The 25,326-nt window shown below is 36.0% G+C and overlaps 1 protein-coding gene across 1 annotated transcript in view; it reads left to right on the forward strand.

Annotated features, from left to right (window-relative positions):
- The window catches only part of PGR (progesterone receptor), a 38,759-nt gene extending 14,640 nt beyond the window's left edge, over positions 1-24,119 (forward strand). Inside the window, exons 4-9 of the mRNA XM_072850667.1 lie at positions 2,799-2,915; positions 11,014-11,316; positions 12,711-12,855; positions 16,210-16,340; positions 21,444-21,601; positions 23,938-24,119. Of these exons, the coding sequence (XP_072706768.1) occupies positions 2,799-2,915; positions 11,014-11,316; positions 12,711-12,855; positions 16,210-16,340; positions 21,444-21,601; positions 23,938-24,093 (1,010 nt within the window). The 3' untranslated portion in view covers positions 24,094-24,119. The remainder of the gene's footprint in view (positions 1-2,798; positions 2,916-11,013; positions 11,317-12,710; positions 12,856-16,209; positions 16,341-21,443; positions 21,602-23,937) is intronic.
- Positions 24,120-25,326: the final 1,207 nt, after the last annotated feature.

Genomic DNA, 25,326 nt, shown 5'->3' on the forward strand with positions numbered 1-25,326 from the left:
TTGTGATTCATTTACAATTTTTTTTCCAAATGTGAAAAATTTTGTTCAATCTTGGATTTATAATAAGCAGTTTGTGAGTTGTTATGTAATGGTGAAGTAATTAATGCATTTTCAATTGAAGTGGAAATTGGATCTACCAATAACCCCTAAGTTACAAAGAGGTTTTTAAGAGCTGTAGCTAAACTTAAATGTGTAACTGTAAATTTAAAACTTTACAACATGTTGCACCTTTGATTTGTAATGCTTAATCTTAGATGCATAATATTTAAACAATATTATATAAATAATACAGGATATTTAAATGTGTATCAGTATAAATCAAACTATTAACTTCTGTTTTTCCAGATAATTTCCTGTTCCAGCAGGAACAGTGTTGCCATTACTGCTTCTACCCAAACTCCTTAGCCTCCTTTAGCAGTTAGAGCACGCAGTTGGGTGTTGAGTACGCAAAGCACATTACTGATATCAAGAGCGAATTCTAAATACTGACATCATTCCAGAATGTATAAACAGTGTTCTCTGAGTGCTTGAAGAGTAGTATTTCACAACATGGCATTGGCTTTGGTAGATCTGCATTTTTCTGTGTCATTATAGCGGGAAAAGTACAAACTGAATGCCTATAGCATTGCGAGCTGCTTGTGAGCATTTACTGCCATGCTGGAAATACATAGTCCACTTTTTGGTCTTGCAATGGACATGGGTTATATGGGCTCAGACCATGTTGTGTAGACTCAAAGGATTCCCTAGAAGAGAGGTCCAGAAGAGATACCTTTCAGGGGACCAGAGAAACCCCCCAAACCAAGACACTCACAAACAAAACAACCTATGCTTAAGCGCTCCTTTGTAAATTAATTGTACATTAAAGCATCAAAATGGTGCAGTGCAGAGATAATCTGATGCTTCACAGATTTTAGTTAAACAGTTTTAAAATGGTTGTATATCAGAAGACTGAATGCTTTTGTAGCTAATAAAGGCAAAGCAAGATGAGGGAAAACTGCAAATAATCCCAAGGAAGACGTGTTCAAAATAAGTGTTTTGCTTCCTGGTCTGCTGCCAAAAACAAGACAGATTTTTATTCATTCGGTTACTTTTGGTAATGTTTCCTGTAAGAAGGAATCCAGGATTAGAATTAATGGGAGAAAGTAAATGAGAATTTCTTGTAATTAACTGTGTTACTTTTAAAATGCCAGGCAATGCGTGAGGCAACTGTTTTCACTTGCCCGTGGTTTTCTAAAAAAAAAAGGAACTGTTATAAAAATGAATTTCAGGCAATCAGGTTTCTTTCACTAAAACCAAACAAGTTGTTCTGAAAAGTATGGGTAAGAAGTAAATTAATTACCTAAAAAAATGTTAGCACAGAAACAAATACATTGTTTCACACGGTTTAGCACTAGCTCTTTTCTTTTGTTAGGATAGACTGTTCTTCTTTCTCCTGCATTTTCATCTGAGGATTCATTTTCAGATTGTCTGTCTTCTGTGGAGAAAAGTTATTGGTCAACAGTTGCTCATTTTACCATGTGCAGAGAAAGGACAGAATAGGGTTATAAAGAAAGCTGAATAACAGCGTCTGAGTAGAATAATCATCTCAGATTTGTTTGCTACTGGTGACATCAGATGGCTAACTCAGAGTAATACCAATCTAGAAATCAGTGAAGATTTAAAAGGTTTGGTATTGATCTCTGTTATATTTGGAGGTCCACATCCACAATATTCCATGAAGGAAGTATCCATGATATTGGTACTTGTGTAATTTGTCCATACTTTTTTGATCCATTTTGTCGCTCTCAAAATAAATACTTTTTTTTTGTTTTCATGCTTTCATGCTAGGTACTGGTAAGAAACTTAAAATACAGAAATTAATAGAGGATGATATGCACAAACAGGCAGGATTTTAAAGTTAAGCCTTATAGGGTAATCCCGGGCTTAATTTGAAAGGATATGTGAAAATTAGCTTTGATTTCTTCTTACTTATGTACTAACTTAGCTTTGCTTACTTATTCAAAATTAAAATCAATCACAGAAATTATCAATATTATACTTGGGCATAAAAGTATATTTTTTTCATTCTCTTCAAGTGAAATTTGGAAGCATCACTGACGCTTGTGTTCAAATGAATGTCAGGATATCAGCTGAATTTAATTTTTTTCTCTACTGGAAGCTAATTTCGTTAGAGATTCCATTGTAATATCCTAATGACAGGCTCTTCCTAACTGAGTCCTTCAGAATTAAACAATAAACTAAGAGCTAACCTAAACCAAGAAGTTACAGCCTTCTTCTGTTTGTCCTTTTTGGCTGTGTTGGCTGCATGTGTTCAGCTGGTATTTCAGCAGGTCCAGTACAAAACTGCTTCTCCGTCAGAGGTAATTTACTCTGCTTAAAGGGCTCTTTTTTGCACTGCCCCAACTTCTTCATTCAGTTTTCTGTTGGAAACTCCACATCAATCCAAGGAAAATTTACTTAAGTTCTTTAAAATCAGGAACAATAACTTAAAAGAAAAAATAATTGATATTAAGAAATACAATGAAATGATAGTACAATAATTTAAACAGTTCATACAGCCTGCTAATTATTTTGGAATTTCGTAGATGAGGAGTTTCACTCTTAAACAGGCCAAATAAATTATTACATTTAAATAGCAACGCATGATTATTTGAAAGTTAGCATAAAATGAAGGAGTCCTTTAATGGTTCAAGTATACTTTTTTGGAATCCTCTGTTATTTTTGGAACATTTATATACAGAAATAATTTTGTCATGTTAGAAAACATAGTATTAATCCTGTTTTTCTCATGCCTACAGGGCAGCACAACTATTTATGTGCTGGAAGAAATGACTGCATAGTTGATAAAATTCGTAGAAAGAACTGTCCAGCATGTCGCTTGAGGAAGTGCTGTCAAGCCGGTATGGTCCTGGGAGGTGAGCTGCTTTTCAAATCTGATTCCAAAAAAACAGGCAGTCAAGAACACTACCTTCAATCTGTCAAGTTTAAACAACATTACTTTGATACTGTAAAGGAAAGAACCACATTAAAATGTTGGTTTAATAATTAATTTTTAATTAATAATGTAATTAATTATTTCAAATAAAAATATTAATTAATTAATAATGTAATTGCCTGATGTTTTAAAATTCCTTATAATTTTTCTGTAATGAGTCTGGAAATCCTGAAACAAAAATACTGTTTCTCTCTCTCTTACTGTGTACCCTTATACTCATTTTCTTGCAAGGGCAGAAAATGTGTCTTTGGTGTGTGTTTATTAATAATTTTGGATCAGAAAATTTGGTTTAGGTAAAAAATAAAGAAGCAAATTGAGATAGACACTAAAATCAGGAATCAGTATTATCCCCTTCTCTTTTCTGTTGTGCTCTCCATCATTGCTTTGAGTACATGTCAACAAAATTACATCCTTCTGTTCCACTGAAGAGGGCCAGCCAGTGGTTGCACCAACACTACAGACTTTGCATACTAGATGCTGGGAATTCCCGTCTTTGTATTAGTTCTTGCTGTAACAGATTTGCTTTTTTTATGTAACATTAATCAAAATTGAGCACTATGCCTTTGAAAATGTACAGGGAGAAAATGGTGTAGCATCAGGTAGTCACATGGCAAGTTTTGCTGTGCTAACATGCAGGAATGATGCATACTTTTCCTGTTTTTTTCTTCATATTTTTCATAAGAACTTTAGCTATATAAAGTTTTGGATCAGCACGAAGCTTGAAAATACATGGCTAAGACTATAAGAAAATGTCTATATAAAGGTGATAGAAAGAATATGTTCTGAAAAGGAATTAAAAAAAAAGGAAGGACAAAAACCTGGTTTCTTTCTAATATAATTTATTTTAGTGCCTCAAACATCTCTCTTTCTCTCTCTGCATTTTATGTATTGTTTTTTATCCCTGAAGGAAGAGCTGGCATTATATACTGTGCGTAATTTCATTATCTTGCTAATCTGTGTTCATGCATAAGTTAAAATGTGTATGTAGTTTTCAGACTGACGTTTTGATTGCACAGCTCTATGCTTTCAGCTCCTGTAATATTGTATGGAGTTGGAGTATTCTGCACACGTGGCCATTGTGTCATTCTTACATTTTATTCTTTTATTGGTGATGTAAATCAGTAGTTCCCAACCAGTGAGGAGCTGTTGCTGGCTCTCAGTACCTCATCTTCCGTAAGCGACAGTGCTGCAGCTCCAGGGAACAGCCAGCAGGATGAGAGGAGGGAGAGGCGATGCTGCGGTATGGACTGTGTTCTGTGTTGTACCCTTGAACCTCCCTACACCTTCAGTGCTACCTCTCCTTTGAGTCGTCTTCTCCAAACCGTATCCCTCTCACCCCACAGCACTGGAGATAGAGTAATGAGAGCCATCCATCTAATTGGTGTTACTGTCTCTCGCTCCTTCCTGCACCTTGGTCGGTCAGTGCCAGCTCTCAGTAAAAAAAGATGGAGCTGACAAGCATGTTGGTGGCACTGGACTAGGGGAGGAGGGACGAAAGGAAGAGAATGTGTCCTTTGGATCCTTCTCAGAGAGAAGTGGTGTTTTAGAGCTGTGGTAGGAGTGCATTAGAGAAACAGTATTACTACAAAGGCAGACTTTTCACCCTGAACCTGAAGGGTTGTTTGCCCAGGTGACAGAAGAGTGCCCCACATTTGGAAGGGGAAAAAGCCAAGGAGGCAGGGGTCCAGAGTGGGCTGTGGAAAATGTGTGGTAAGAATGGAGACTTGGGAAAGGAGGAGGTGGCAGATACAATGTCTGTCTTGTACAGTTTGGGACAACTTGTAAGGTTGTCTTGTAAGGTTTGAGCACTTGATCTATGAAAGATGTCCCTGCCCATGGCAGGAGGGGTGGACTAGGTGGTCTTCAAAGGTCCGTACCAACCCAAACCATTCTTTGATTCTAAGTGGTGTAAATTAATACAGGTAAAAATTCATTCCCGGCTGTGAGTATTGCACAGCCAAGAGTTTGATGATGATCTAACCTGAGTTTTCATGTATGATAGCGTGGATAACACCAATAACTAAGCGCCAAGTATTTTAACATGACAAGCAGCGCTGTTTCAACAAGCAGAAGAGTGTGTGATGGCTCACTTGCATTATCTAGTCGTTTTGCTTCAGCATTGTTCTGTATAGTGATTTTACATAGGAAAAGTAGCCAGAAGGCTTGACTTCATTCTGCATTTTGCATACATTTATGGATGCTGGTTTTTCTACTGTTTTTTAATACATACATTTTGCTCTGGATGTAGGTATCTAAAACGGAAGAAGTGGGATGCTGTTGCTAGCAATATTTATGAGACGGTATGTTCTCATTAGTGTGTCCTCATATGAGGGTGTTATGTCCTCATACTTGAAACCAAAACCTGAGGATAAAGGTGCTCTGACTCTTAGTGCTTTACCATTATGTACGAAGAGAGTAAAAACTTCCTCTTTCTCTTTGGATTGCCTTTTTTCTCAGCTAGTACTAAGCAAGCGTGAACAGTTTCTTTGTATTTAGAGCTAGGTTGTTCTATCTAGCCAGTCTGTTGTGTTGTTTAGGCCTTTTCTAAACATACCTAATCAAAGCTGTCTTCCATTTTTTGAGGAGACTGTTCCAGTCTAGTTCCTCTAGTTCTCAGAGAGGCATGGGATCTCATCAGATCTCTCCCCTGATATCCCCACCTACCCCATCTTCTGGAAATAAGTGATCCGGTAGCAAATAGGAAGAAGAAGAAGAAAACACTGAGGCAATGGAAAAAAGGAAATATCAAATGTAGCCAGGACTGTGGCATCCCTAGTTTTTTCTTAGCTGCATCAGGTTGAGTGTAGGATTTCAGGTGCTGTTAGTGATGTTAACAGTTCTGGGAGGATTAGGAAGCTAATTATTCTATGCAGATTGAAATGGAGCGCTTAATACTGAAGGGGGAAGAAAAGACAAATGTAGGCAAAAAAAAGAGGAAAACTAGAGTGACATTATATTATTTGTCAATGAGGATTTAAAATTCAAAACAACAAAAAGACTCAAGATAGACTGTTTAATGGTAACGCTCTTTCTACTGTTATTGTCATCTTTCCTACTTTTGCTCTTCTGCCATTTCTTATACTTCCTTTATTGTATCACACGAGCAATATTTCCTACCCGTGACTTGCCATGCTGATAACACAGTATGATTCATATATGGGATACTACTGAGCTTAGATAATTTTCCCCAGGATGTAGGTGTCTGTAAGCAAATTTCCAATTCATGGAACAAAGTACATACTTAGATACGTCCTTGAATATTTATAACGAATCAAAATTGTCGATACTTTTAATCTTTTCCTGTGTTTACAGCCTATTATATTTTAAGATTTTTTGTGCATTTTCTGGTTTCTGCCATTCAGAACTTACATAGATATACTTTTGTTCTTTTACTCCTGCTACTTAGTTTCTTAATGCTAGCCTTCAGTTACTAAATGCAGACCTCCAATATTGCTTAATCAAGGTGAGAAAGACTATGATTTTACAAGATGTTAACTGTAAGATTCTAAACATTCTTATTGCAGTAATTAAATTAAACTTACTGCTGGGACAAGTACACTTATCTTCCACTGAATATTACTGAGTGGCAACCATATAGATAGAGTATAATATTATATTACATTGACAACAGTTCCATTTTCTGACCCTAATTTCAAAGCAATTAAATGAACCTGAATTGTTTTAAAATAAACTGTAGTCAGTTGTAAGTAAATTATAGGATAGCAACATATCCACAGCAATAGGATAGTAACTGATTTCACTATATGGACTCTTTCTTCTTTCTTAATATATACAAAGAAAGTATCAATGAAAACATATATTTCCTAATTAATTATCGTTCTCTGTGGGAATGTTAATTGTCTTTGAGCTTTATCATCTCATAACTGGACACGTTAATCTGTCCCCTTTCTAATCTTCTACCTAATAGGATAGCAGGTAGCCGTGTCAGGTCCTGGAATAAACAAATACCCAGCTTTTAATATCCTATCAGTGAATCTAATTTTCCCAGGCTGACTATCACAGATTCCTTGTTCTGCTGTATTGCTAAATTACCACTTTCTTCATTGTTTTGGTCAGCTTTCCGTCCACATTGCAATGATTACATGGAGACGAATTTGAATTAATTTTCCAGGTAATACTTTCTGAGGTAGCATCAAAGGGTTTATTAAAATCAAGTTGTATTACTTCTGCTTTGCTGCTTCGTTCCTTTATTTTGTATACACCCTCCTAAGGTGTACACAGCTCGTTCTCCTACACAAAATGTAAGAGCATAGTGACCTTAAAGTCAGAGCCATAGTGTTCTGTCAAGAATAATAAATCATTGACATTTTTCACCTGATTACGGCGTATAGAGAAGGATAGTGAGATGTTAGACTTTTACTAGAAATCCAGCCATTTTAATATGAAATGTCTACTATCAGTAATGTTTGATCGGCAGTATGGTTCTGTATACCTAGTTAAAAGAATATTAAAATACAGAATTATGTACTAAGGAGAAAATCATAATATATTTGATGATGAGATTAAGTAGATTTTATTTTTCAAATTTCTTTATGTTTTCTAGGTACATGTAGTACAGAAACACTATACACATGCTATTTATAGTAATCGAGGGTAAGGGAACTGTGAATGCTAGGAAACTGCTTGAGTGGCTGGCTGTCTTAAAACAAATTAATTAAAATGTTACAAAGAAAAGGTATGCTGTCTAAATATGCACAGACAGGTTTTAATATTAAGATGAATAGTTGCCAGAGTGGATTAGTATTAGTATAATAATTAGTCCTATAATTAGTGTTATAGGACTAAGTGGAGACATTTGTTATCTTACAGCAGGAAATTATCTGGATATTTTTGTAAGCAGCAATTGAAAAACTAAGCTATTGTCACATCTCTGTTGTTTTCCATATGTCCTTAATAGTTTGCATTAATTTGACATGGTCTCCTTGTAGTAGATGGGAAAATTTACTGTGAGTTATTAGTAGTCACCTCTCCAGTAGACAGGTAACAAGTGGAGTTGCTTTACTGGTGGCTGTTAAGCAACATAATTAGAAATAAACACATAAGCAATTCTGCAAGCCAGTGTGACATTAATTCTGATACATTTAATCACTTGGAAACCTGGGTACTTATTAACTACTAACATTTCCATGTGATAAGCACTCTGTTTGGTTTCTTTCTTTACTTGTTCTCTGAACTGTAAAAGTATCTGAAGCCATTATTTCAGATAATACCTGAAATCATTATTTATGGACTATCAAATGCATTGTTCCTTCTGTTTTCCTTCATGCCTAAACAATAGTTAGTGGGAAATTCCCAGCATGTTTAGGACTATGTATAGCTTTGTTATGATAGAAATTGGCCCTAGGTCTCTTGTCATAATATATTGTCTATTCTTTTGGGGTTATTTTTGGTTCAGCTGTAACATAAGGTGTAAGTTTGTGTTTCGTTCTTTACTAAGGAGTCATGAATCAGAAATATTTGTATTCTTACCACAAGTGATAAAATGAGCATAGGATTGTTGGGGCACTTGATACTAAGCTAATTAAACTCACAGTTAAGTTAGTGGGGGTATGACCCCTGACTTCATTGGATGATGAGTGTTACTGGAGAGCCCATCACTCGTATTTATACTATCAATAAAGTATGTTTCTTGAAATTTTGTTTAGTATACTCCCTTTGAATTTTAAATACATTTTTAATTTAAATTGAAGTTTTGCGGTTTTGTGTACAACTTTTTTGTATGTGAAATGCATAAAGTGCATATTTTTGATGGGATAACACAAAATTATTTTTTTAAAAAAGCAGATTTTGGCTTTTTAGATTGTGTTCATCTGCTCAATCCTGTCTGATTCACAAACAAGAGGATTGATTCTGCCTCCAGTTATGCCAGTGTACATCAAGAATAATTAATTTAAGTAATAGAATTTGTTCTGTATAAAATATTTAGAAATAACATAAGAAATCTTTCCATGTTTGACATATTAATCTTGCTTGAAGTTATACTACCCATGTACTAATGAATGTTTTGAAAAGGTCAGTTTAATTCTCTAAAGTGTACATCCTAGGTCTTCCAAAATGGAGTTTTTATAAAATTTGCTATCTTCTGTGATAAAGGAGCACCTGAAGAAAATGGAATAGGCATGTTCCTAAGTAAGCCATTTTTGTCAAAGCTTTCTGTTCTAGTGTGTAGTTTGGAGGACAGGGACTTTCCAGGGAGGAAAGTAATAGATGAGTCTGACTACACTAGCATCTCTTGATTCCTTCCATAACCAGTTGAGAAAGGATTCAGAGCATGTGCTGAAGTTTAGGTGTGCTTCCCTACTCCAGTGTCCTAGGGCCTCTTTGGTGCACTGGTTGCCTTCTGACAGTGCGACACTATTTTTAACTAAAATTAAAAAAAGGCAGTAAGAGACAGAGAACTCTTTGTCTCTTGCTTTAGGATGTGATTAAGTTCCTTTGTCTAATCTTTCACTTGTAAATAAAAGTACCATTTTTCAAAAGACAATTCGATACGCATGTTATAAACTGGATTTTAATTCAGCCAAATAGATGCATAATGTTATGGTTCTATTACCTTTCACCTCCTGTACTTATAGAGTGGTTTTTGCATATTGCCATTTTATAATGCAGTTTCTCAGTGGCTCAGCAATTTGATAGGCATGGCTTTTCTTTTCATCTAGTGAAAAGTGGTGCATCTCTTTTTCCACTATTGTTAAAGCATGCAACACCTCAACAAAAAAAATATTTATGTGAGTTCTGTGTTTTCTTGGACCAAGACTTTCTCCTTATCGTTTTCTTTAAGGCTGAAACATGTAAACTTTTTATTTTTCTTTGTTGGCAGAATGATTTACCCTTTGTTTGCAGTCACACTGCATCTCTCTTACTGTCCCACTGTCATCTAAATCAGACCATAAATATCAATATCTTTATTGCATTTTTTGTTATGACACCCTTTTTTCACTAAGCAAAACTTGTTTGGCAGAACTGAGGAATTTAATGATCCAACAGGGTTTTCATCACCTTTGAGGGTCTCTTTATAGCACATGTGTTCCATGCAGCCACCTCTACATGGATTTGCCTTTTTATTGAAATGTGTGTTATGGTAAGATGTTACTGAGGGTTACTGTCTTTCAACCTCTGAAGGTCTGATTTTCTGTGTCTATACAGTACACCTCCAGACTGTTTCCATGAAAAAAATTTGAAGAGTTACTGCCTAGAGCTCTCTCTGTTTGCATAGCCACAGCAGGTGTAGTATCTGTGCTTATTTTGGGAAGGCAGTTCAACTGGTTGTTTTGGTTTTTTTTAAGTTAGTGGTTAGTTTAGTTAGTGGTTAGTCTAGTTAGTGGTTCTTCAAACCAATGCAGTATGGAAATAAGAATTGCAAATACTGAGGAAGAGAAATTATTCTCTAGAAAGTGATGAGTTTTGTAAGTGTTGACATGTGGCTTTACAGTATTTGTTGGGTTTTCACTCATCCCCTGAATTCTATTTTCTTTCTGGTAAACAGGAGGAAAACATTGCATTACAGATCATCAAAATAGAATTTAGCCATGAGACTGAAATGCCTTTATGGAACTGGAGGAAAGGAATTTCTGTGTGTAGTAATTAATTATTAGCATTTTTGTTTCTGAATATTAGGGAGAAAAAAGAAACTATCCTTAATTAACATTGAATAGGAACTGGATTGTAGAGCCAGCTGGCTCGGCTGTTGGCATATGATAGAACAGTGGGAACTGAACCAGAAAACACTTTATGAGGTTACTGTAACCTAGAATTCACGGCAATAATTTTAATGGGTGGGTGCCATTCATCTCTTAGCGAAGGGAGGAGGATATGGAGGGAGAAACTTTTAAGAATTTTCCATGTTTATTTCTTAATTATATAGTCAAAAATAGAAAACTTATTCAGAAGACAGTTCTAGTTTCCTTGTATAGATTAAAAGTGTAATCCAGCCCTACTGGAAAATATTAATGTTTCTGTTTAATTCTTTTTAACAGATCAACAATTTTCTTTTTCAGGTCGAAAATTCAAAAAGTTTAACAAAATTAAGGTTGTGAGAACATTAGATGTCGCACTCCAGCAGCCAGCAACCCTTCAAGATGAAAGCCAATCTCTAACCCAAAGGCTGTCCTTTTCTCCAAATCAAGAAGTACAGTTTGTTCCCCCAATGATAAGCGTTCTACGAGGCATTGAGCCAGAAGTTGTCTATGCTGGTTATGACAATACAAAACCCGAAACACCAAGTTCCTTGCTGACCAGTCTAAATCATCTTTGTGAGAGGCAACTTCTTTGTGTAGTCAAGTGGTCTAAATTGCTACCAGGTAATAGCACTTCTTGTACGTAGTGAATTCTAGTTAAGCAAATATGTCGTAGGATGAGCAGTCAAAAGAGAATATTATTGTCTGCCTGTTAATTAATTCTTAACAAATTCTAACATTATTAACCTTCCACTTCATCAGATAATATATGCACCAGTCAGATACCTTTTAATAGGAGGGCACTCTTCAAGGAATGCATCTAAATATTTAGTCTTACTCCAAAAAACAACAGAAGCTCAGAGAGTTCCTCTGTGTGATTGTTATAGCAGCCTTTCCACCCTAACCCCTCCCACTCTATTATTCATTCTTTTGGTATGAAAAAATGTTTATATTTCTGCATATTCTTTATTATTACTCTTATTAAAATGAATTTTTGAAGCAACAGAGAAAAATTGTAATGAATAGTACCAGTTAGGACTAAGCAGCTCACAAATAGACTGCTAACAAGAAGTAACTGAATTTATTAAGATCCAAGACTGAGTTCCAAAAAAAATCCATGTTATGTGTGTATATGCTGTATGGTCATAGGGGCCTGATCCTGGGATATAAAAAAATATATTGACCCAAAAGCCTGGAAATACAGTTTCATGTGAGCTCAATTTGACACTTCACTGCTGCAGGAAAGGGTATTCCCTATCACTGATCTTCCCCATTGCAGCTTGTGCTTGTCAGACCTCTTGGTTGAACTGATTCATCTCATTAAGTGAGAAGAAGACAAACCTTTTTTTTTACCCTCTGTAGTTTTCTGATGGCTTCATGAGCTGAACCAGTTCACTGAGGGGTGCCATGAATGCCAGAGCTTGCCTGAACAAGGTAACAGGACCAGGTAATGAAGAACAGGACCACTGCTTTCAGCGGCAGAAAGCTGTTATATTGACTCAGATACTTCATAGCGATCTTTAAAGTTGTCAAAGAGCAAAAGTTATCAAAGACAAACACACAACTGAATTCTCTTTGGTTAAATGCAAGAAAGATATTCATAGGTGGATGTCTGTTGTATTACAACTGTATCTCTTGTGAAGAACACTAAAGGCCAAGCTATGTATATTAAATAACAGTTGGTTACAGTGATCTTGTTACAAACTGTCATATTTTACCAAAGGAAAATGAGATGCATTCCTATTTCCTCAAATAGTCACTTCTGACTGCTAAAGTTAATTTTGGTTTGATAATTTCAAAATACAGGATCAGAACAAAAAGACAAGAGGTTAACTATCAAAGTGAGATAGCCAGTTATTATACCAACTTCACAAACTTCTGAGAGCTACATCTCCACAAGCACTTGTCTTTCTAGGTATTCTCAGTTCTATGGCTCAAAGTTGTAGTCTCAGAACACCTACTCAAGTGCTGTCTGAATGAGAATTATAAAGTATTTTAACTTTTAATTTCATTCCCAGGATTTCGGAATTTACATATTGATGATCAAATAACCCTCATCCAGTATTCCTGGATGAGTCTAATGGTTTTTGCAATGGGATGGAGATCATACAAACATGTCAGTGGTCAGATGTTATATTTTGCACCAGATCTGATTCTAAATGAGTAAGTAGACTCTGCTGTTGCATAATATGAATGACATTTTGAACTTATTTGTGTCAATGAGAATGTGACTTCATTGAGGCCAAGATTTCATTCATTACTTGTTCTATTTCAAAATTAACGGCAGAGGGAAGTCCTCTGATCATATTAAAGTTCAGTAACTTTGAGAAAGGTTTTGTGGGAATCCCAGATATTCTGTTGACATGGCCAAACAGAAGGAGTTCAAATAATATTTTAATTATCTAAGAGAAAAATAATTAAAAAAAGAATGATGCTGCCAGAAGATTTACCTGGATTCATCTGACTAAGACCTGAGTTAATGTTTAATAAATGTAACTAAGTAGGATTTTCTTCAGTCGTTGTTTGGGTGGTTTTTGCAGATAGTTTGTATATAGTCTCAAATACTCAGTTCTGACACTTTCTGGTAAAACTCTGCTTTTCTAAAGTACATTGATTGTTAGAAAATTGTAATAATTTAGCAAGAAGGAATTTTAATATCAGGGATAAAATATGTGAGACTGCTCTTTTCTGGTTGGAGGGGGGAGGATTGTTGGCTTAGATTTTCCTTCACTATGCTTATGAATTCAGATAATCTTCATTTCAGTCTTTGTCAGTTTTTTCAGCTCTGCAAATTAATATTATCAAAGCTGTAATTTTAGATACTTTTATTATAATACATGGGAGCTTTCCAGGAACAGTAAAACATAATTTAATCTCCCTATTTATTTTTCCTTAATACATTTTTCTCAGTTATTTTTTCTCAAAATCCTTTTTTCTCAAAAACCATGAAAGAACTACTATGAAATGAGATGAAAGTTAAACAGGTTTTCTTGTAAGACATATCTGTTTAGGGATTAAGAGGTGGATTTGCAGAAGATCAAGGCACCTGAATTTAAAATCTATAGACATGCAGGTTCTTGCCAGTGAAGTTCTTTATAGAAAATATTCAGTGGAGCTGGCCCTGTAGGTCCGGACCTTTTCTCTTCCAGATGACTGTAAATCACTGTGAGGTTATAGAGTAATGAATTCTTTCCTCTCCCATGTGTATTAATTATGCTGTACAAATTGAAATACTTTGATGGGATGAGATTGAGAGAACTTCTGACTGTATTCTGTCCCAACATAGTCTGTGATATATCTCATGGTTACATTCAGAAGAAACACAGAGTGAGACGGGTTTAGGCAGTAATGTCATATCTTGGGGTATTACCCTGTATGTGGACCACTGCTGACACCTTGTGAAGACGACTTTCTTCAAGAATAGGGTTGAGATTTATGAACCCTGATTATAATCCCTCAGAGACAGCTTCTTGTTTGCAGCTCAAGACCATCTACATTGAGAAAGAGGTGGACTGACAACAGACCCTTCTCTTGGTTGTAGAACATCTCATCAGGGTCATATCAGAAGCATTATAAACAAGGAGTTAGACATGAAGAGTAACTGGCACGCTAAATCATAGCTGCAACTATTTATTGGGAAATAAGTTAGCTTTTAGATCAGTAAAATGTAAGCAACTTCCTTGTCTACAATGATGTCCAAGATTGTACTTTCGTGATCACTTTAAGCAAAGGTAAGTGCTAAACACAGCCGAAAAAGTCAACTCCGCCTGCCTCCCTGCCCTGGTCAGGCATCCCCATGATATCACTTAAGTTGGATCAAACACTATCTGGCTGCACTGTCAAACAGATAAGGAAACTATATGCTTGAGAAATACCCCAGAAAAAGCCATTAATTAGCAGACGGAGGTGATCCCTGATCTGACTCACCACGTGGACATGCAGGCACTGATGCCAGCATATCAGGAGTGCACACCTAGAGGTGGAAAGAGATCATGGAAATTCCTTCTATAGGGGCAGCACACACTTGAGTTGTTTCAAAATGACCATAAAACTATAATCCAAAGATTGTTTCACAGCCAGTCTGTCATTTAGTGAACTGAGTTGTAGTGCTCCTTGGGAGTGACTTGTTTGGTAGCATCGATTTCAGACCAATGAAGCCAGAAATGTTAATTGGACAATGATTTCATGAATTAGTATTAAAACCCTACAAGGATTTACTGTTACTTGTACTTTGCAGTGTCTGAAAACATGACTAAGAACAGCATTTAAGCATACCCTGAAAGCTGCTCTCACCCTTCACAGATACCACTTAGGAATAGAGACGACCAGAAAGGAATAGGAAGGGAGATTTAAAGTAGCTATAGAAGTAACCAGTCCTTTCAGATCTGACAGATTAAATTTCTATGTTTAAGTCATTTAAGAGCTGGTGCGAGATATCAGATGTTGAACAAAGCTGAAATAATTTTCATTTAAGATAACTAACACTTTAAATAACAAAAGAAAAAAACCGTGCATTGAGAGAAGTCTTTTATTCACAGAGAATATCTTCTGTTTTCATTGTTGGTACTATCTGCAGTCAGGTTGGAACGCTGATCTGAACTTTGTAATGGGGACAGACAAAATTTAATCTTGTCATTGTTGTACCTAATTCATCTGGATCGGGATGCAGCTTTGTAAATTAGCCCATGTTATTGGATCTTCAGGTTAATGAATTCAGTTTAGTTTACAAACTTTGAAATGCTATTGTTGCAGTAATTTCAGTTGAAAACTACCTTCCCAATAAATATATGCAATAAAATATACTCAGTATACCAAAATCTCAGAGAAAAGTCAGATTGAAGTGCTGCAAAAAACTAAACAGTTCTATGTATTTCCTTCTGTGATTTGTCCTATTTATTTCTGCAGGAGTTTAGATAAGGCTGTATTAATGTCTAAGTTTACTGAAATACTTTTTGTATATATTTACATTTAACATTTGTAACTGTTTCTTTAATGGCATAAAATGCTACAAAATAATATCATTGCTGTTAGCAGTGCAGTGTTAGACTTGCGACAAAGTATTTTGATGCAGACATTTTTGCAAAACCTAAGAACAAGTTTTCTATGAACTTTCAGGTTTCTCTTCAATTTCATGCTTTGAAATCTTTTCAGAGAAAGTAAAAATCTATCAACTTCTAAAAGAAAAAGAAAGTACTTCACATTAATTATTACGGTGGTTTTAATTAATAAAAAACCTTTCTTTTTCGGTGGTTAGTATTCAGCTTTGATAGTCTCCAAGGTCTTTTTGCTGGGCAGCAGTAACAGATTAAACATCCAAAATAATAGCACATTCATTACGATTAAAAAACTAGTGTAGGTACAAAAAAGTCAGAAAATTGTGTAACCTCTTTCTTTAATTTCTGTAATGTGGTAATTAAACTGCTAACAAGGCACTTCCTTCAAGCAGTTAGTACCGGAGCCGTTCCTTTTCTTTATTTTCATGGTTTTTAATTTTTTTTTACCTTTTCTGGGTGTAAGACAGAGGATGAAAGAATCATCGTTCTATTCCCTGTGTCTATCCATGTGGCAACTCCCACAGGAATTTGTCAGACTTCAAGTTAGCCAAGAAGAGTTCCTATGTATGAAAGCACTGTTACTTCTCAACACAAGTAGGTTCTTTTATTTCTTTGTAACATATCACTAGTAAAAGAGTTTTGAACCATGTTGTTTAACTTGACAGTTGCTAAGCTATCTGGCTTAACAAATGGAAACTTCTTTAGAAGGAATGTTAGTATTCCAAGACCTAAAAATATTTTTTCTAGTGTTTATAAGGAACAAATAAGTTGTGATTCATTGTTGGTTTTATTCTGTATAAAGGCACTGGGGAAATGTTGGATCCCTTCTGATATATAGCTATACTGTGTTACACATTTTCAAATCAAGTGTGCAGTATTTCTGCCTGGAAGCTCTTCAGCTTAAATGACTCTACACAGAATAAAAAAACCTTACAAGCATGAGAAATATATTAAAAAGTATTTAATAAATTGTCAGGACTGAGGGCTTTATCTTGGCCAAGAACTTAAAGCATGCTTACTCAAAAGAATTAGGGAGGTGGACATGGCAAACAATACTAACATTTATTCAACTTTTTATAGTTATAAATATGTCAAGTTTAGCACAGATATAAACAAATGGAGATGTTTTTCATTGGTTTGTTTCTCTAGAACAAAATCCGTGGTCACTTTTAATCATACGCATCTTTTAAAGAATCCAGCATACAGCTGCGTTCCACTTTAAATGGGAAATGTGGTAGTTGATGGAGTTATCTTCCAAAACCTTTTCTAAAATGCTAAAACGCACATCTGCTGAGGCTGTAGTTCTTAGTTATGAATCCACAAATAGGAAGTTTTAAAATGGTACAGGTGCTATTACAAATGAGAATAAGCACCTCTGAGAAATATAATTGGAAGAATGTTGAAGTTTGGTTCTCCACACACTTATGGAGTCGGAGGAGAGATGTGCAAATCTTGCATAACCTGCTTGTTGGTTGTACAAAGTTTCAGTAAAAGATAAGGAACTAAAATTTATTCCCTCTTAAGGTGTACTCGGCTGGTAATTGCATAAGCTCATGCTTAAAAAACCTTGGTGTCAGCAGAGCATAAGCAGTGAAGATTAAATTTAGCTCATATGAACATAAAAATTACTAAAATAATAGCAAAATACCATACGCTCTGCTAAAGCAATAAAAATAATGTGGACAAAAATCCCTCTCACGTTACTCTGGTTGCTTTGTTGGAATTTGAATGTATTCCTATTTTAAATGTTTTCCACCTTGTTTTCATCACAAAATGAACTCCCTTGTCTATTTGAACCTTAGAGGGAAGTTTTACATTTCAGTGAAATTTAGATACATTTGTGATATTCTAGCACTCCAGTTCTGTCCCACAAAGTTCAAATAAAATTAAGAAAAACATTGCAATGGTCCAATCCCTCTCATTTATGAGTGCATCAGTTTAACAGTATTCATCAAGCTACCATTCTTTATCAACTGCATTGCCCTCAGAAACTCATTTTTAAGATGATACGTTTATATATATGCAAGAAATGAGTTTTTTTAAAAAAAGAAAGTATTTCTACCTGTGCTGATGAGTTTTGCTTTTTGTTCTCTCCTGCACTTATTGTCTTATAGGAAAAAACAATTTGTCAGATCTTTGGGAAAAGGAACACACCTAACCGTTGTTGCTGAGACATTTAGTAAACGTTTGGTACTGTATAAATATAATTCCACAAAACTATTTTCAAAAAACCATATAACCTCATTGTTGCTATAAAGTGTTTTTTAAGACTACTTTTATTTTAGTCATGGTATTCATCTTAATCCTCTTCAAATGTGAAAGTATGGCCATTTCAAGCTTTCATATACTAACAGTAAATCAAGTCTGAACTTTTAGTCTCTCATGCTGTCTTCTGTTTGATTTATTATTTAGATGAACTGTTTTTTACTTTTTGTATAATTTTGAAGAAACAGTAATTTGTATTAAACATAAATAAATGTCAGTCTTGATACATTTCTAATTCTGAATGGAAACCCCAGCCTAAGATCTAGCATTACTTTTGATTTTACAATTCTTCCATTGAGTTTGCTGTGGCTTAGATGTTTTCCTTATATTGTACCTGTGACAGTTTCAAAGCTGTCTTGAAAGCAGAATTAGCCTTTGCAAAAAGTGAACCAAGATTTTTATTTTCTGCCAATTGTTTCCATTTTACAGGCCCTTATTTACTTTACTATATGTAATATGTTGTGTTGTAGTAGTGCCCCAAAAGTTCTAAATAGGGCTCCATCTTGCAGAGGCCACATACAGTTCAGAAAGACTATGATTTAAGAAAGTAGAGCTATGCCAAAAAAGAGAGAAATGAGCATATAGCAAGTTCAGTTCTAGCTCTAATACTTTGCAGACTTTTGATTTAGAGGAATTGCAAAATATTGTTGTGTAAGATTTTGGCTGGGTTCTTGCCATTGAGTAAAAGCATCCGCATTCTTTACATATGTTCAAGGAGAAGGAGCATTTGAGCTACCTGTGTTTAAATTGCATTTGTGCATGTAAGACATTGTAATTCTTCCCTCAAACAAATAGCTTAGTGGAACTTCTTGTGATTAGACAGGAATGTGACTGTGCTTTTGCAGAATTCTGGGAAACAGGCCATGCATTGCTGGAAGTGATCTTTTAACTTAATTCACAATGAAAATATAAGGACTTAACTGCAGTTTTAGAGATGTAAGTCAAAGAAAACATCCACCTAACCCTAAATTCCATCAGAATGTCACTTTATATGAAAAAGATTTTATAGGTGTCTGTAATTCTGCTGTTAGATATACCCAGAACCATCCGGGCTTTGAAAATTAAGCTATTCTTTTTCCATGACATAACTTTTCCCCACTGTGAGTATTCCTGCCTGTATTACTCCTAAGCACGTTGTACTCTCCACAAAACAGAACTCTTCCCTTCCATTCAGACCCTCGACACAGATGTGACAGGCACACTTTCAGATACCTCCTTTGTCTGTCTGGACTTAAGAGGCCATACTGAGTCAAACCAAAGGTCCAGCTCATCCAGCATTTCATCTTCATCAGCTGCCAAAAGAAATCTAATGTGGCATCCCTGAAAATCGGACTATTATTAGATAGTGTTATAAACGTACTTTCTGTGGAAGCAGTCACAATTTCTATTCTCTATTTTTGTTTGAATTCTGTTTTAGTTAGGAGTCAGACCCTGACTTCCCTAGCCATCTCAGTGCTTAGACACTTGTCTTTAAAGTAAACTCGCTATTTTCTGTACATGTGTCTCCCTCCTTCCCCCAGACATTCACTTGTCTGAGGAGACACAGAGCAAGAGACATCCTTGGCAAACTGGATCGTTTCCTCTCTTGGGCAGTCTCCTGTGAAATAGGAGACTCTCCTATGAAATAGGAGACTTCTGCTTAACTCAAGCAGAGTAGAGATTTGAACTTCTGCTTTGTTATCTCTCTCTGGGCTGGAGGTGAGGGACACAATTTTAATCCGTTTGCCTGAAGTGTCTCCTTCCCCCTTACCTTCTTCGGAGGAACCAGACATCACTTAGGCAACTGACTTCAGAACAGGGTTTATGATTTCCAGATGGAGCGCAGTGCTTCTCTCAGTGCAGGGTTTGCTACCTAATTCTCTTTCAGGGAGTGGGTTTAGGTCCAAACCCTGTGCAGCCGTCTGCTTTTTAGGTGGCTTCTGTTTTAAGAATTCCATTCTTAGGTATCTTAACAATACAGTATTGTACAGAGAGTCAGCACACACATATATTTATGTTTTAATTCCAGAAAGTGACAAATCACCTGCATGTTAGGTGTTACAGTGTTGAATAAGTCAATGTAATTATGAACCAAGCTTCAATTTTTTTTTAAAAGAGATGCAAATGAAATCTGTTGTGGCCTGATACTAGTCCTGGTCTGCTACCAGACTGAAGATGTACTAGCTACCTAGATAACTAGCATGCAACTTATTTAACTATGTGAGCTAGTCCCCGTGACATTCTTTTAGAGTCTGTGGAGAAGAATAAGCATCTCTACAGCATAATTCATCTCTTTTGAAAGCTACTTCTAAAACAGTGAACATGCCTTATGTCCAAGACTTGCCTGATTTTTCCCACTAAAACTACAGCAAGTTGTGGTAACTAGCGCAGATGGGGATGCCTGTACTGTAAAATGTCTAAAGTTTGGTGAGGTGAATTCTTCCCCTCGTGCTTGCTGTCAGAATACGAAATGTTAAATGTGGCGTTACAGTGTGAAATGTCATTGGCAAGAAAGAAAGGAAGGGGGAAGAAATTTAACAGCTCTTTCAAAAACAGTATGTTTGAAACAAGACCATGTTTTAATGTATGATTATTATAGCAAAGCAAGGATTTAGATTTGATTGCCAGATGGGAATATTTTTTCAAGTTTCATTTCTTCCAAGTTTTTCATTTCTTAGTTGTCTTTGACAAATTGTAAGACTTGTATATTACACTCTGCCATATCAAGGAAAGTAGAGTCTAGAGCTTACGCCTGTTTCTTTACAATGCTGCAAACACTTATCATCAGTGATCAAATATGGTCTTGTCACTAGCAGTCACCAACAGGTTCATTTCTCAATATTCTCTCGTGTCCTCATTTTGGTCCTCACGGCTGACTATTAAGAGAAGAGCGAGTTCAACCATTTGCTCCTCCTTGCTCATTTCTTGAAAAGCTGTTCACATTTAAGACTCTAATAGTGCATCTATTCTGTTAAGTGAAAGAGGTCCAAACAGGAGGCGTGAGCCCTGGATGCTTTGCTGGCTACGCTACTTAAGAGTTGTTAGTTCATTCCTTGACTCCATTTTGAAGAACTCCAGCTAGATCTCTCTAACATAAATCTGCTATGAAGAGGGCTGACCCTCAGCAGTGTAAACATGAGCCAGTCCATAACGTCTTTCCTCAAGGACAGGCGTGGTTCTTTTGGCCATCTTCTTTTCAGTGAAGAGGTGTAGCTGAAGCTTATGGCTATTTTTAGACATCAGCGATTAGCACAATTGACTGATTGTTGCTAGTATAACCTTTTAACTAATTGTGTCACTGTTTCTGGAGTAGCTGTTGAATGGGAAGAAGTACCTGGCGTATAATAATGAATTGCACTGCACAGCGTGAAATACTATAAATTGTTCCTGTACTTTAAAGTTGTCTCATTGCCTTCAGAATAAATTGCAACACAAGTATTACTGTCTTTTTAGTTCCTTTGGAAGGTCTAAGAAGTCAAAGCCAATTTGATGAGATGAGAACAAGTTACATTAGAGAACTGGTGAAGGCAATTGGTTTGCGCCAGAAAGGCGTTGTGGCCAACTCGCAACGTTTCTATCAACTTACAAAACTGATGGATTCCATGCATGATGTAAGTTTACTTGTTAATGTGTTTCGCTTTTTATGTAAGAAGGAACTAGTATTTCTTAAAAGTACTTTTATGGAAAGCAGCTAGTCAACATTTCTAAACAAGAAAAGAAAAACCCCTACATTTTTCCTTTAGTGTGCATATTTGTGTGAAGAGATAGCTATATATTCAGCATCAGTATATATTGTATATATATTATATGGTATACAAGATTTAAGTATTTGAGAAACATGTATTTGAATGCTACCATTTTGTTTCATTATTTCTGTAACGTAACTAGGACAGTTATGGTTTTTGGTAGGGGGCAGCGTGTATGTGTGTGTGTGTGTGTGTACACATGCTCATGAAAATTTTTAAGTAATGCAAAGCATAGGCAATTCAAGTTGCAAAGTCAGGCTACTAAGAATTAGAGAAAGACAACCAAGACTGGTTTTACTACCTTAATTCAACTACTTTTATGTGTATATTCTATGCCATTTTTTCAGTATCTGTCTATATTTGGGAATGGAGTAATCTTTGAGAACTCTAGTGGTGATATTGTAGAGATTCATAAGGGTCTTAAAAGATGCAGCTGAATCCTTTCCACATCTCTGAGAATCCAGCAGGTATCCTCTTGGTTTAACATCCATTAAAACTGAGGAATGATGTTTCGTATAAACCTTTGCCCATGTGAATATTGTTTTGTAATGGCTTGTGTATCTCTGCAAGAGAGGCAAAAAGCAGAGGTACAGGGCCATACCTGACAGTTCTAGCAAGTGCTGGGGAAGTGGCACTAAGATAGTTTAGGAATAGGGCTTTTGAGTTCAGCGCTGGTTGTGAGCAGCCTGCAGGGAGTTCAGGGAAGGATGGGGTCTTTGCATGTTTGTATTCTTCTGCACTCAGCAAATCTGCATTTTATTTTAATTGTTCATGAATAAATTCATTTATTCATCTAAAACCTTTCATTGTCACTAATTCCCCCTTCTGATGGGGAAAAAAAAACCCTTTGAGGACCCCATTTATGGGAGTTAAGAGAGGTAGTAATATTGGTAATTATGTGGTTCACTAGGTGGTCTGGAGTCTTTTGATCCACTGCACAAACCTCTCCATCAGCTTCTGCTATCCACAGAACCCACATTCACCATTTAGCTATTACATTGTCTCAGATAGATACCAGCAAAAGGAGAATGAGACAAGTACGAAAAGCATCCTTACAGGTGAAGGTAGACAATAGAAAATTCTGAAGGGAGGATATGGAGCTTAACTTTAAGTATTTACTGGTAGTCAGGCTGCTGTCGTCACTTGGGACTGTCAGTGCTAAACCCTTCCCTGGAGTTTGGTCAGTCACCTTTTACTTGCAAAAACAAGTCCTGGCCAGTATACTACTCACGGTAGCCCTGTGCTCAGGGAACCTGTTTGGATCAGTATTGCTTGGGATAAAAGGTCTTCCTGCCTTACCTGTAGTAATAATTTGCAATCTGAGTGTCACAGCATCCAGAGGAAAACTCTTTTGAGTGCTGAGCTGTAGAGTCAATCTCTTAATTTCAAATGCTTAAAGTAAAATAGCCTTAGTGGAAGTGAGTGAGCGAGGTTTGCTGCAAAATACCCAGCAAAGTGATGGTTAGGGTAGTGTTTGGTCTGTAGAGTGTCTTCATTCAAGTCCCTGTTTCAGCTCAGGCTGATAAAGTGATGGGAGATACAAGGAAAAGTTAATCACACTGGAGAGACCGCGTGTTGTTGAAGCCTAGAGTAGCAGAAATAGTATGATATTTGATACCGTAAAGGTCACAAGTCTTAAAGAAAAGCTTCTATAAAATTGGAACTTCTCAGAGAAGATAGACGAGGTGAAATAGTCACATATATTGAGTAGTTGCTTTCAAGGGACGAGGACCTTTGGAGTTTAATGTTTGCGGCATACCCAGATATGATCATAATCAGAACCGTGGAAAAGCTGACAAGGAAATAGTAAATTCTGTCCGTCGGAGCAGTGTTTGAATAGCATATAGTAAACAAGGCATGGAGAGGTGTTGAATGTGAAGATAAAATGAAAGATTGAATGCTTGTTTAGTCATTGCCATTGTTCATGGTGCATGCCATGAGTGAGGATGAGAACGCTTTATAATATTAGTGAGGCACTGTTTTGATATGACATACCCTCTCGCTGTATTTATGACTTTTTGCCATGAGAGGCTATTTTAGCAGGGAATGACAAGTACCCACATTATTGATTCAAGGAATGACAGAGGAAGATATATGATGATGTCAGCTGATGGATGTGTGAGATAAGTGATTGACAGCATGTTTATCTGGCTGCATTACTGTTAGCCTGATTTATCGTGTTTGTATTTTATTAAATCCAGCTAGTGAAACAGCTCCATCTCTTCTGTCTGAACACATTTCTCCAGTCCCGTGCACTGAGTGTTGAATTCCCCGAGATGATGTCAGAGGTGATTGCTGCCCAGCTGCCCAAGATTCTGGCAGGAATGGTGAAACCTCTTCTCTTTCACAAAAAGTGAAATGTCTTTTCTCTTATCATAGAGATGATTTCTGGGTCATTTTTTGTTTGTTTATTTTGGTCAAGATTTTGCAATGTCAGGACTTCAGTATATTTGTCATACTTACCCTGCCTACTGCTTTATACTTGTAACATACACAAGCCATTTAAGCTTGTTGTACATATTGCGAGTTCCTGATTCCTTAACTGCAAAAATCACAACAGTCATAAGAAATGTTTTGTAAACTTGGCTAGGTTGCTTTTTAGATATGCATAAGAATGACAATGAATAGAGTTTTCAGATTTCTAAGAACAGTTATCTTATACATTTTTCTTACACATTACACACTCTCAAATTTCTGATATGACATGGTGTAAACTTTTTACTTTAGTACATTGTGTGCATGGGTACATGTGGGCATGTGCGTAATACAAGATTTTAGAGGAATTAAAATAAATATTGCCCACATTTTCTCATGGATATTTCACTTTTTATTAACTCATCTGCCTCACATAAATATCCTTTCAAAGTCAGCTGTCCAGGATTAAGTAGACATCGCTGCAATACCTTCATGAATAACTAAAGTGCTAGCCACAAAATATAGATTCATATTCTTGTCTGTGCTCATGCTGCATTGAAACTCTGCGTTCAGTGTACCGAACTGTACTGCACCATTCAGTGCAGCTCTCCTTCAAAAATCAGAAAGCTTAGGAAAATTTCAGTGTCTGTTACACCAGAAGTAATGTGTATGCAAACCCACTCAGCTTTGGTTTGTGTTATTTTCCTTGAAAGTTCAGCACTTACTTACTTACTAAAGCTAAATCACTTAGCTATGATATTAAACTCATCAACTTTAAAATTCTGTGTTTCAGAAGCTTTAAATAGAGATGTTTTCACTGACTACAACTCTTAATAATCTTAATGTTTTGAATTCCAATGCTGAATACTCGAGAAGCCATTAACATCAAATTATAGCGAGATTAAATGCAGAAAGAAGTGGAAAATATGACTACAAACATTTTGATACACATCAGACTCATTTTGGTACTATTTAGTGGAGCCACGGAAATGAAATATTTGACTGAAAAATTATAATGTGGTGGTGTTTGTTCCTTTGATATGGATATGAAGCAACTCATGCATTTAAGGCAGTAAATTGTTGATATATTCAAACAACAGAGAAATAGATAAAGCCCAAGAAGAATTTATAAGTCTATTCAGATAGGACAAATTTTACCAGTCATTAAAAATGAT

This window comes from Ciconia boyciana, chromosome 1 (assembly GCF_034638445.1).
Source record: "Ciconia boyciana chromosome 1, ASM3463844v1, whole genome shotgun sequence".
Classification (NCBI taxonomy): domain Eukaryota; kingdom Metazoa; phylum Chordata; class Aves; order Ciconiiformes; family Ciconiidae; genus Ciconia; species Ciconia boyciana.